General features: G+C 42.8%; 1 protein-coding gene across 1 annotated transcript in view; it reads right to left on the bottom strand.

The window, feature by feature from the left end:
* Positions 1–9,334: 9,334 nt before the first annotated feature.
* Positions 9,335–14,243, bottom strand: part of FAM120B (family with sequence similarity 120B) — a 92,003-nt gene continuing 87,094 nt past the window's right edge. The window contains exon 11 of the mRNA XM_054987765.1: positions 9,335–13,185. Coding sequence (XP_054843740.1) covers positions 13,173–13,185 — 13 coding nt within the window. The 3' untranslated portion in view covers positions 9,335–13,172. The remainder of the gene's footprint in view (positions 13,186–14,243) is intronic.

The raw sequence follows: 14,243 nt of genomic DNA, 5'->3' as shown, positions 1-14,243 counted from the left end.
TTCCAAAAATCATTTGAGAAGGTATCTCATCAAAATCTTCGGAGTAAATTTAACATTCATGAGATAAGAGGCCATGTCCAAATTGGAGCAGAGGATGGAAACAAATGGACAGTGGAGGAGAGTGATGAGCGGTAGACATGGGCACAAACAGAAAAAAACACGAACATGGTGTTCATTGTTTGTTGTCATCCACGAACAACGAACACTGACGAACATGATCCTGTCACGGACATGTTTGTTGTTTGTGGGGGCCAGCAGGCTCTCCTCCAGCCATCGAGATCCCTACTGCACCACTCCCAGAAACTCTACCTGAGCAGGCAGCAGGAAAGGTACCAATAATAAATAATAGCTTGGCCCCAGAGCCTGGCAGCAGCCCTGGAACCTGAAGGGGTAGATCCCTATCCCACCACACACAAAGAAAATTCAAGCTCTAATGCACTCACTCTGTCTCTCTAACAGCAGCTGTCTCTCCCTGAAAGCCAGAGCTGGGAGCCCCACTCCCCCCTGGTCTTTTCCTCTTGTAACAAATTTGGAGCAGATTGGGCTGTTCATGGGTTTTTTGAGTTTGTATTGCTGTTTGTGCCCATCTCTAATGAGCAGTGGAGTCCACCAGGGTTCTCTGTAGGGACTGGTGCTATTTAAGTTATTGATAAATGACCTGGAAATGGGTGTGAACAATGAGGTGAACTCTGTGGATGACACCAAAATGGCAAAGAAACTGGATGATTTCTTTAATCTAATTTCACTGTAGAAAATGAGAGGCAGATACCCATGACAAACCTGCTGTTGGGGGGAAGATGTCTGAAGAACTGAGTCAAATAGAGGGGAAGTAAGATGAAGCTCTACGGTCAAGTTGAAACTAATAAGGCTCTAGAGCCAGATGGCATACACTCAAGTGTTATTATAGAACTCAAATATGAAATTGTTGATCTTCTAACCAGTATATGTAACTTATTGCTAAAACTATCTTTCTTACTAGGGCACCAGAATGAAGCAAATGTAATGTTATTTTGTAAAAAGCAGTCCAGAGAGTAATGGGGAAATTATAGGCCAATCAGTCTAATGTTTGTTCCAGGTAAATTAGTAGTTTAGTGTAGTTGTTGAGAGCAGTGGGACTCTAATCTAGAGAGCCAGGTTTGATTCCCCACTCCTCCACTTGAAGCCAACTGGGTAACCTTGGTTCAGTCACAGGTCTCTCAGAGCTCTCTCAGCCCCACCCACCTTAAAGGGTGATTGTTGTGAGGATAATAATAACATACTTTGTAAACTGCTCTGAGTGGGTATTAAGTTGTCCTGAAGGGCAGTGTATACATTGAATGTTGTTATTATTATATTATTATAACTGTTATTAAAGACAGAATTATTAAGCACATACAAATTAGGGCTTGCTGAGGTCTGTGTGGCTTCTGCAAACGGAAGTCTTGCCTCACCAACATTTTGGAGTTGATGATAATCTGTTGTAGAAGTTTAATGATGATAATCTGGTAGACGCAGGCAGAATAGTGGCCAGGTTTACAATTAATACCATGTGCACATGATGCCATATTGTTCAGGATGGTGAAAGTTAAAGCAGATTCTGAAAAATCCCAACAAGATCTCTCCAGATTGGGTGACTGAGCAACAATATGGCAAATGAAGGTAAATGTCAGTAAAAGCAAGGAAATACAAATTGGAGCAAAAGCCCTAATTTTAAAGATATGTTGATGGGACTTGAACTGAGGGTGACTTAGAAGAAAAGAAGCTTTGGAGTTGTAATGGATAGTTCAAGGAAAATGTAAGAACGTAGGTGAAAAGGGCAAGCTTCATTCTATAGACTGAGAATAAAGCCTCCCGGATAGTCAATGGTGTAGCCTTATTTGGAATACTGTGTGCAGTTTTGGTTACCATAGCCCAAAAAAGGATATTGGAGAGTTACAGAACTGGGCAATCAAAGTGATCATGAGGTTGGAGTGCCTGCCCTACGAGGCAAAATCAAAGCATCTGGGGGAACCCTAATAAGTTAAACTAATGGGTAGTTGACCAAAGACAGGCAAAAAGTACAACTTCACACAAAGAGTAATTTGTGCCACCAGATGTAGTGCTGGCCAATTACTTAGATGGATTTAAAAAAGGATTGGGCAGGTTTATGGAGGATAGACCTATGGTTGGTTATTAGCCGTGATAGCCAGTTGAGGACTTCAGGTTCAGAGTTGAGGACTTCAGGTTCAGAGGCAGCTGGCAAGGGATGCTGTCTACACTGGCCCTATTTACGGGCTTCCTTGTGGCATCCGTCTGGGAACCATTGGAAATAGGATGCTGGATTTATCGGCTTGACCCAGGATGACTATGCTTTTGTTCCAGGAAACACAATGGCAAACGTGATACTGAATATTATGGACCAACTCCCTCCCCCAGTTTTCTGCTAGTCCAACTAATTTACGGTCTCATTGTTTTTCCTGACATATAATGATGTGGTTTCCAATATTGTTTTCCTAACTTTGGTAAATAAACTTCAGTATACATCTATTGTCGGAATAGTTCTGATCAGTATTTTTTTCTCAGTGTACATTTTTGATGGGAGAAGAGCTTTAAAGAGCTACATTTTGTTTCTTTTCATTTGTTATATTTACTGTTTGTGAATTGTTACATCCACATGGGGGCACAAAAACGCACCTCTGCCATGGCAGTAGCAAGTAGGGAAGCCAGTTGCCAATTGCTTATATTGGGGAAACTCTTGGCCATGCTCCCTGACCACCCCCCTCTATGTTCAGTGGAGCAGCAGAGGGGAAATGCAAGATGGGGGAGAGACATCGCTCAGTGATACTCACCATAGAGACTGGAAAAAAATCTTAAATCACTGCTTGACATAGTGGCATCTTTTTCCCCATACCCCATTCACAAAAATTTCCCCGGAGTTCCAGGCACGTGTTTGACAACGCAACCAACAAGTGGTGTGTGAATGATCAGGAATGGCATCTTCTCACACTCATTCCCTTATCACTCACTACTGCCACTGCTCCTACCTACTCTTTCCCTTCCCCCCATCAAAAAAGGCACAACAGTGATCATGCTGGCACTTTTCCCCTAGTGTCACTGAAACCTCACTTTCCTTTTTTCATACTATGCAGGTATGTAGTTAGGGTTGCCAACTTCCAAGCGGGGTCTGGAGATCTCCTGGAATTACAACTATTGTCCAGACTATAGAGATCAGTTTTCCTGGAGAAAATGGCTGCTTTGGAGGGTGGATTCTATGGCACTATACTCAGCTGAGGTTCCTTCTTTTCCCAATCCTGCTCTCCTCTCCTTAACCCACCCCAGACTCCACCTTAGGGCTGCCCCTAAGGCTCCACCTTAGGGACCCCCCACTTTCAACCCCCCCACACCATTCACCTGGCCAGTGGGGGGAAATGTTGGGGGAACATGCCTCCTGGATGCACTCACCGGGCAGTACAACAATATTTGGGGCCCAAATTGGCCCGCTGCAAAGCATAGGAGCGCTCCTGGATCCTGTGTGATGACATCACTTCCTGGAAGAAAGAGGAAGTGATTGCTGGGTTCCCCACACCCCTGCTGGGAGGGTAAGGGCAACCCTACTCCGCCTCCAAATCTCTAGGAATTTCCTATCCTAGAGCTGGCAACTGTGGCTGTAAGGGTATAGCGTAGCTTGGCATGGAAAGTGGGGGGAAAGCCTTTAAAGAGCTTTAAAAGCTGGGAATGGTGGTAGATGGCAATGAGTGGCCCTAGAGAGCATTGAAAGCAGAGCTTAGCTCTGCTCCCCCTCCCTGTAGAGATGACAGGAATAGTATCCAAACATACACTCACTCTCAGCCACTCTGAAAATCCCACTTTAATCTGGAGAAAAACTAGTTTGTGTTTCTCTTGATTCAAAGGGGGGGGGGGAGTCAGGAATGCCATGAATCATGCTCAGAATAAGCATGGTGTTATGTGGATGTTCCCTTTAAACACAGAGGCTTCCTGCTTTCCATGGGGGAGAGGGAATCCTGTGTAGATGCAGCTTGTTTTCTTTTTTTAAATTTGCCAATTATACGGTCTGACATGTTTGTAAACTCTTTTACTGTCAGTTTATTCCTATTCTTATATCCTAAAAAAATAGGTTTTTTTAAAAAAAAACAGAGGACCAGACCGAACATTGCAAAGTGGCAAAAATTTGCATCAAGAAACTTTTATCGCTGGAAAACACTGAGTATAAAACACGCTACTGCAGTACTGGGCACTGTAAACTGATCTTAGATACTGGGAAGACAACAAGAGCTAACTCAGCCCATGCACGGCAAAGAACACATTTTGCTTTGCCTTGAAGCTATTTACCAGCATTGCAGGTGCCCGAAAACAGCAGGGGCAACACCCCCCTTCCTTTACTGTAGTTGTAAGGCCAAAAGACTGAATGCTTTGTAATGAAGGTATATTGTAACATTTCTCACCAGGTGGCACTTTGTTAGCAACAATTAGATCCTGATTGATCTTTGAAGGGCTAATTCTTACCCGGTTTGCAAGGGTCCTAGAAGGAGCAAGTGTTGAGTGGGAGCACTTTAAGAGTATTAGTGGGAGAGAGAAAAAAGAATAGAGCCTCAAGACATTTGCAATACAATGACCGTGTCTCCTTTGCACCCCCTTAGCAAGCATTAGTTAGCACAGTAATTTGCTCTTACTCCTGTTATTATCCCCTCGGGCACTAATGGTCACTTTATTAATTAGTTGAAAATTGTATTCTAGGTCAAATGGCAGCTTTGTTCACCCATTGTTGCAAATTGCTACTGGTAGGCCCCAATAAGAGGGAGCGTTGCCACAAAACGGGAATGATCCTTTGCTTTTTTAAGATAAAGGCTGTGGGCCAGCTGCACTTTCCAGGACCACAGAAAGGATTTCAGAATTTCTAAGCACAGCCTTTCCCAAGACTGGTTTTTAAGCAGTCACCATCACTTTGTTGTTAAGATCTCTAATCACAGTGTGATCATGTTATTGTATGTGCTGATTTTTCACAAAGCAAGATTTTCCATAAGCATTGCTTCTCTCAGCTCTTTGGTATCTGGAGTGAGGTTTGAAAAATTACACAAAATTACATGCCTTTTCAAAGCACTGACACATAAGTTCATGATTTGAGACTGGCATTTGCGCAGTAAGTGTTCTTTTAGTCAGCTGTCACATGCAGTCATAAACTGCTGTAGCACACCTTGACACCTGAGTTTGTAACAAAGTGACTGCTGCATATTAACGTGTCTCTCTGGCTTTGTTTTAAAGTGTCCACACAATTTCACAGATGTTCTCATTCTGACTTGCAAATAGAGGTGCAATAACACCAGCTCAGGCATTCAGGTCCATGCTAACATTCTTTGTATTGCCAATATTGAGGCTAGGCCTTAGAAGTGTCTCTGCCTAGATTGGGCTGTCAATCTCCAGGTGGGGCCTAGAGTTCTCCTGGAATTAAAGAGAACAGAGATCAGTTCTTCTGTAGAAAAATGCAGCCTAGGGTTGCCAGGACCCTTTATTCTCCTGGCAGGAGGGGTGGGGGGGGGAGACCCATCACTCACCTTTTCGTTGCTCAGGGTCTGTGTGATGACTTCACTTCCAGGAAGTGATGTCATCATGCAGGCCTAGGAACACGTGTGCACTTCGCAATGGGTCAATTTGGGCCCCAAATGGGCCCGATTTGGCCTGTCTGGGGCCTAAATTGGCCCACTGCAAAGCACAGGAGTGCTCTTGGGGCAACATTACTCCCAGGAGTGACATCATTGTGCTGCCCTAGGAGCGCACCTGGGACGCGTGCTTTCCTGACTTCCCCCCTTGCTGGCCAGGTGAGTGGTGGAGGGAGAGGGGAGAATCCCCCACCAAGGGTTGCCAGGTCCCTCTCACCTCCCGCCAGGAAATAGGGAGAGCTGGCACTTACCTCGTGCTGCTCACAGGGATCCTCTTTGTGCACACATGCACCCTGGGGCTGACATGATGACATCACTTCTCATAGTGACACCATTGCGCCAGCCACACAAGTGCTCCCAAGCTCCACTTGGGGCCGATTCGGCCCATTTGGGGGTCAATCACCCCTAAATGAATTGTGGAAATGCTCCACAGCGGGCATGACATCACTCCCAGATGTGATGTTGCTGCGCCAGTTGGGAGCGCACACAAGCACAGCATGTGTACTTGAGGTGCCTGCCAGGAGCTTGCTCCCTCCCACCAATCACTGGGCGATTGGCAGATGAGATCCCCCAAGCCAGAGTTATCAACCCTAGCTCAGGCATGCTGGATCACATTAATGTTGCCAACTCTGGTTTGGCACATTTCTGGAGGGCAGTTTGGTGAGGGGAAAAAGCTCAGCGGGGATGTATTGTCAGTTCACAGTACACTTTCCAAAACGGCCATTTCTTCCAGGGGAACTGATCTCTGTAGATCAGTTCTAATTTTAGAACTTTAGGCTGTACTTAAGAGGTTGGCAGTCCTAGACCAGATGAATCATGAGTCTGCATCAGTGGTGCTCTTGTGGTATTCTAATCTTTATATTGGTTTATTTTTTTAAAAATCATTACCAATATACTTTGTCTTAAGAAATATTTGTCAGAAGTGATAAAAATTGAAATATTTTGTAGATTACAATGATTATTTTAAAAACTCAAGATGCTTATGAGTAATAAAATGTCACTGATGTTAACATTAAACAATTTTTCTAGAACCATACACCATGGGGAGACAGTCTCAATAGTGGAATAATTCAAATATTTATTAAACCATAGGTAAGATAAGACAGACCAGTAATCCCACAACATATGATGGAATATCAAAATAGATAAATCTGCACTTTAATCCACCCCAAATGAGAAAAATCTTAAATACAAATGAACCTATAACCCGCTGGAACTTTGGCCATGAAAAACTTGAGCAAAAGGAATTTTGATTGGATAAACTTAAGAATTCCCATATGATAGGAACATGGAATGTCAAAAGTATGAAGCCAGGTAAGCTTGAGATCAGAACATGAGAAATGGAGAAATGGAACATTTAAACTTTACTGTCATCAATGTGACTGAACTAAAGTGGACTGGATTAGGACATTTTCAGTCAGAGAATTACAAAGTGTTTTACTGTGGAAATGATAAACCAGGGAGAAATGGTGTTGCCTGCTGCATCAGTGCTAATGGGCGTCGTTCTGCCCCAGCTGCTGGTCATGAACTCTGATCAGAGGCAGCTCCTATTCTTCTGAGTCTTCTTGGCTGGCTACACAGGACTCCCAAGGAGTCCTCGCTATCAATGAGCCCAGGCTGGCCCATGACACCCTTAGCTGATAGGGTAACTAGATACAATCCACTGAGGGCAGAGAAATCTACATGAAAAACCATGCAGAAAAGCCATTCCTTCTACAAATCCCTGTTGGAATAAACTGAAAGTTCCAGTTTGTTACTGGTAGGTGCTCCTGTTATTTAGCAGCTTGTGTCTGTCATTGCTCATGTAAATGCTATGGATCAAACTTTCCATCCTTTTCCTGGAGATAATCTAGTCCACTCTGGCTCATTCTCTGGCAGTCCAAAGCTATACCACTTATGCTAAGCACTTCCAGTAGCCCCTACCTTTGCAGATGGGTTCTAAGGCTGCACATATATGCCCATTTGAACCTGGTGGGACCTACTCCTGAGCAAAGATGTGTAGGCTCAGGTGGTGGCTGTTGCCACAGACCAGAGTTTATTAGGAAAAAGTTATCTGCTTAATTCCTTTCTACCTCCAGCTGAATGACTGCCATCTCATTCCTGAACTCCTGACCCACATTGGCACTGAGCATCCAGGAAGTCCCTTCATCACAGAGAACATTCTGGATTGTCCTAAGGGACAAAGCTGGTGTCTAGCCTTAGCAACACTATCTATCTCATGAGGCAAAATATGCATCTGTTTCACAGAGGTGATAACGTCAGTGGTGGTCTGTCTGTTAAACATCTATATGGGTTTTCAAAACTTCTGGTGTTTCAAGTGGCTATCATAAAAGAAAAAAGTAAAATAACACAGATAAAATGTTTCTTTTTCATTTTTCTCTGTGGAATACCCACCAAATCTGCAAAGCCACCAGGTGACTGATACTTTATTCTAGGTTCAAGGTAAGAGCTCTCATTCCCTGGAGGAAACGAAGGGGACTGTGTAAGGGGAATTCGTGTTTGTTCCTTAAAGATGGACATTTACAGAGCACATTCATCTATATATGTTCAGAGGTTTTGTTGTGTGTGCTTTCCCCCCTTGCAAAATGCTTTCTTTTCAAACCTATATATAAATACAATACCATGATGCTGCAGGGTCTAGCTGATGTTTAGGATATTTACATTATTTACTCATTCCTTCTTTCTCTGTCAGCAGTACACTTACAAAAATATAGAAAATCTGTAATGCTTATGTATTCGATTTGGCTAAAAACTCTTCTTAATGCTTTTAAGGTCCCTGGTATTGTCTGCAAATATGGAAACCATTTTGAGTTTATGACAGAAATTGAGTATATAAGTATTTAATCTAATCTGCGCTTTCTGAGCAAAGTGATTGAGAGAGCAGTAGCTGACCAACTCCAGACTTTCTGGGATAACTCTAATACTCTGGACCCTTTCCAGTCATGTTTCAGACCAGGGCATGGGACAGAAATGGCACTAGTAGTGTTAGAAAATGATCTCCATCTGAACATAGGCAAAGGCCATGCCTCCTTGTTGCTCCTCCTGGACTTATCTGCAGCCTTTGACACAGTAGACCATGCTATCCTGTTGAGGCATTTAGAGACAGAAGTGAGTATCAAAGGATGTGCCTTGGACTGGTTTAAATTGTTTCTCATGGAACAAAGGGTTGCTGTCAGAGATCAGCTATCTCCAGAATGGGAGCTACCTTGCAGGGGTCTACAGGGCACAATCCTATCTCCCATGTTATTCATCCTTTATTTAGAACTCATTCGCAGCTATGTCATCAATATGCAGATGACATCCAACTCTTTATCTCGCTATCCAGATCTCCACAAGATGCAGTAGAAATGTTGGATCACTGCCTGACAGTTGTGGAGAAATGGCTGAAAATGAACAAATTGAAATAGAACCCAAACAAGATGGAAGTGATGCTTATTGGGAAGGCAGAGGTCCTGAAGGACATTGTACTCCCCACTTTCAATGGAGTTTGTCTGACCCTTGCAGACTTGGTTAAAAGCCATGGGGTTATACTGGATCCAGTGCTCTTATTAGAAAAACAAGTTAAAGCAGCCACAAAAAATGCTTTCTCCGACCTCTCCCTATTCTGGAAAATGGCTTCTTACCTTGATATGACTGACTTAGCCGCCTGGATCCATGCTATGGTAACATCAAGACGACAGCAGCAGCGGCGGCAGCAGCAACCTTTATTGGCATTACATCCATATTAATGACAAAAACACTCCATGCAGTTATATCTCAGTTTACAAATACATAACTCAACTCATAGACGCAAGACACAAACACTGAGCAACAGTTTTGATCAACTTTTGGTTCCGAATAGCCAGTAGGAAAATAATTTTACATTTATCAGATTTCCCTATTTGCTCTCTCAGCAACGGATCAGTAAGTGTGGGATGGATATCACAACAGTAAGTACAATACAGGAAAACATGCTCTAGAGTTTCTATGTCTCGCTGAGCACAAGTGCATAACCTGTTAGCATACGGCATTTTATGAAATCTCCTATAAAGTATTGCAGAAGGTAACACATTAAACTGAGCTAATGAATAAGCTGTACGATAATGTGGGGCCATTAAATAGGTAAGATATTCTGCCCTATACCCATGGGGTAAAAACCCCAAACCCAGGGGTGAGTATCTGCCTTTTGCAAGACTCTTAAGATTCTGAATCTCAATGTCAAGGAGTCTTTGTCTGATCAGTGCAAAAAAAAAAAGGAGCCAGATCATTTATAAAGAGATTGAACAATAGTGGGGCTAAAATACATCCTTGTTTCACCCCAATATTTATTGGAATTTTGGGGGTTAGATCTTCACAAGAGCATCTAACCCAACAAGTAGGCAACATCAATACTTGATTATTGTAATGCACTATATATAGGTCTGCCATCTAAATTAACTAGGAGACTCCAATTGGTGCAAAATACTGCGGCTCGACTGTTATCAGGAGCGAGGAGGAGCATGAACACCACTCCCATCCTGCAGTCACTCCATTGGTTACCTATTAGTTACTGTGCTCAGTTCAAGGTATTGGTTATCATTTACAAAGCTCTTCAAGGCCTTGGTCCGTCATACCTAGGAAACCACCTCCCTCCCTATGATCCTCCATGGAAACTTCACTCATCTGAACAGGGTCTCCTGCAGGTGCCAGGCTGCTCATGGGTGAAATCAACAGTTGCCTGTACATGGGCTTTCTCTGTGATGGCCCCTACTCTGTGGAACAGCCTGCTTGAGGAGGTCAGGAGAGCCCCCACTCTCCTGGCTTTCCACAAACAATGCAAAACCAAATTATTAAAAAAGGCTTTTTACTCAGATAGGAGGGCTGTACTGTAGGGAGGGGATCTCGGATGCTCCGCTAATGAGTTAGGAACCACAGACTTCACCACTATGTTGTATTGGATTCCTGCTAATGCTACGTCTTTGTGAACTTGTATCTTTTTATCCTATGGCATTGTTTATGGATATGTTCTTGATATTGACTGTACTCATCTCATACTGTGTAATCCACCTTGAGTCTCAGTGAGAAAGGCAGATTATAAATGACATAAATAAATTTTAAATAAATATAATTCTTGCACAGCATTTTTTCCAGAATGACATTTCATGTTCACTTATGCACTTCTATAAACCCTTGATAATTTATTTATTTAATTACATTTGTATTCCGCTCTCAGGCAGCATAGCAATTAAAACACTTCAGTACAAACATCACAGCATTCTTATTGCACAGTCCATCTATGTACAAAACCCCATGCTTGATGTTTAGCAGACTAGAGGGGATCATACCCCCCCCCCTTAGCAGGAAGCTGACTGGGGAAGGGGAACACTCACTTCAACCACCGTATGCCTGGCGGAACATCTCCATCTTACAGGCCTGGTGGAAAGATGGTAAATCCTGCTGGGTCCAAGTCTCTATAAGAGAGTTCCATCAGGTCAGTGCCAGGACAGAAAAGACCCTGGCCCTGACTAAGGCAAGATGGACCTCCCTGGAGCCAAGGACCACCAGCAGATGCTGATCTGCTGAGTGAAGGGCTCTCCGGGGGAACATATGGCGAGAGACGGTACCGTAGGTATGCTGATCTGATCAGCATACCTCTGATCAGACAGGCCCATGAGGAGTCACAGGGAAGGGCAAATCCTTAGACACATAAGCCAAAATGACCCCCCCCCTCCATCCCACCATCACTGCTTCTAGAGTCAGGATGGCAGGGTCTCTAGGGCAAAAGCTGATGGCACCGTTTGTCAAAGGAAGGAGAAATGTAAGGGGCAGAATGGGTTCTCAGGGGCAAAAATATCTCTTGGAGTGATTTTTAGAACTGCAGCACTGATTTTGGAGTAGTGAAAACTCCCCCCCCCCCCAAATCAGGTCAGCCAGGACTGTCACCATGGTTGAGCTGATTGTTATAGGACACAATGAGAATGTAAGTTCTTCATCCTGCCTGCTCCCACTACTTTCTTGGTCTGTGCCCACCCTGTTCAGTTTTGCAGTTGCCTCCTACTGAGAGAGAGAGAGAGAGAGAGAGAGAGGGAGGGAGGGAGGGAGGGAGGGAGGAGATGTCTTTTTCCTCCCACATTGGAGCCAGAAGAGTCAGCCAGCTTCGAGGAGGTGAATGAGGTGGAGCAGGCAGAGCAGTTCCTCAAGTGAGAAAGGGGAAAGGGAAAAAAACAGCAACCCAGGAATGAACACCTTGAATCACAGGAAAGAGCCGTAAGCCTTGCAGCACATGGGAGACCCTCAACACATGGACAATATAACTTATGGACCCTTTTCAGGGAGTAAGAGAAACCACTCTGTTGCACAAGGAGGGGGAGCTTCATTTCCTCCTCCTCCCAGGTGGGGAACTGTGGAAATACTAGCACCAACTACAGGTTGCCTTCTACCAGCCCTCCCTCCACAGCCAAACCCTAGGGTTTGAGTTCTTGTTTTGCTCCTTTATTCTCTCACTTCCTTTGTTTTACCTCTTGAGCTTCTCCCAGCCCCATCCCTTTGGAACTACCCACTTCCAGGAACTCTTAATTAGCAAATATTGGACACTTGTATGTCTAGTCTTTTCTTAATTTATTTCCAAGATAGCCAGCACAAGTACTGGACTGTCCAGGTCCAAACCAGACATTTGGCAACCCATCATCTCTCCTTGGCTCTGTCTTGCATCATCCAACCCCATTCTCCTGGTGATGTCTGCCATTAAGACTTTTGCACACTGCTTTAGGGTGCTATGGCAACCAAAATGCCACCTGAAATCTGTGTGTATGTGTGAGACAGACATGCATATAGATATTGCTTAGCTGTTAACTTTCCTGGGTCCTTAAATCCCCATTTTTTTAAAGTTTTCATAGCTGTGACTGATTATGTTTTGTGGGTTTGCCTGTCTGCATGGGCTGTAGCCCTTTGCTATTATAGGTACACATTGTAGTTGTCCCATTAACACTTTACTTGATTTATTAACCTAATTATGATTTCTTAAAAAGCACCAAAATAGAGAAATAATGAAGATAGTTTTCTCCTGATTTCTGTCTGAAGATTTTACCTTTTCAATATCATAAGGTGAAATCTGACTTGAATTTCATTGTTTTCAGAACAAAGTCATTTTGAAAGTGAAAGATATGCTCTACGGTTTTTACAATTTAAACCTCTTTTGGGCCATCTGGAAATTTGCTAAGGATACCCTTCACTGCTTCATTAGTGAAAATACTGAATGGTGATAGACACAGAATTGATCCCGTACAGCATCACTTGTTGCCTCTTCCCATTTTGACTAATTATTAAAAATAAGTTGCTATTGTCCAATCAAAATTGTACTTTTCTTAAGGGAGCCCCTTCTAATCCACAGTTCTGCCATCATTTACGAGGATATGTGCAACTCGTAAGGTCAGAACAAGATATATATTACACCTTTAATTTTAGAACAGTTTACTGTGCCTGCTTTTACTGCCGTAGTCAATTAATTTTGATGATTTATTTTCATACATTATCAAAACATATTGTCATCTTCTTTCTGTTTAGTTCCATTCAGGTAGAAAGTCATCTAGGCCATCTGAAAACACAAACAAATTGCAGTGAGTCTAAATATAAACCCATGAATGAACACACATGGGTGGGTGGGGAGGCCTTTAGGAATGTTTGCCTTTTATTTATTGTGTGATTATTTCAAACCCATTTTCCCTTCCCGTCTTCATTTACCAACACATGCAAGCAAATGTCAGTTTCCAACAGAAGCCAAACCATTATTGATAATTTTTTAACCTACAGGTGTCTTCTACATCTTAGACAAGGATCTTAACCCATGCACTGCTAGAAAAAGGCTTCTAAAAACTAATTTGGATAATCTGAATGCTCTTAGTTCTTAAAAAAGAACCTACACTTTGTCAGGAGAAAAGACTTGAGGAACATATATACTTCACTTGTTCTTTTTCTCCTCCCTGCCCATTCCGGTTGTAGAGGAAAGTTTTAAGTTGTCATGTTGGGTAGCGTAGTTTGTAGATTACTGAGAATGAAATTTCATTGCCTTAAATCTGCAAATCTAAAGCATGCTACTAAAGACTTGGGAGAATGTTCAGTTTCTATATATTATGAAGAAAACTATTCACTAGCTTGCTTTTATCAACAGATATTTTTCATTGAACATAAAGGGGAAAATATTCATATGGAATGTGGTAATGAAAAGCACAGCAATAGTATCAATGGGTTCTCATTAAATTTAGTTCAAGTTCTTTTATCTGGCTCTTGCCCACTGGCCCTAAAGCCAAAAACTATACTAAAGGATTTGGTCTCTAAATCTGCAGTTTGACCACAAATTAGTGAGTGCTCAAGGAAGGCTAACATTAAGGTCAGTGTGGTTCTATAGTTTGTATTTTTATGAAGTTTATAATTACTTTCTAATGTATATCTCACAGACTACAGGAGCCACTAAAGGCTCTCCCTCTCAGCAAATTTCCTATTGGCATGACTGGCTGTTTCAGAGCTACATGGTCCAGAATCTCTGTCAAGGTGATACAGCTCACAGAGTCTACATTGCACGATCTTGTCTGATAAGTAAAACACTAATTTAGATAGAAATAATTTTTTAAAAAGAAAAGGGGGAAGAAGTTCCTT

Source organism: Eublepharis macularius, chromosome 1 (assembly GCF_028583425.1).
Source record: "Eublepharis macularius isolate TG4126 chromosome 1, MPM_Emac_v1.0, whole genome shotgun sequence".
NCBI lineage: Eukaryota > Metazoa > Chordata > Lepidosauria > Squamata > Eublepharidae > Eublepharis > Eublepharis macularius.
Note: the sequence above shows the minus strand (reverse complement) of the source record. Positions and strands in the feature narration are given on the sequence as shown.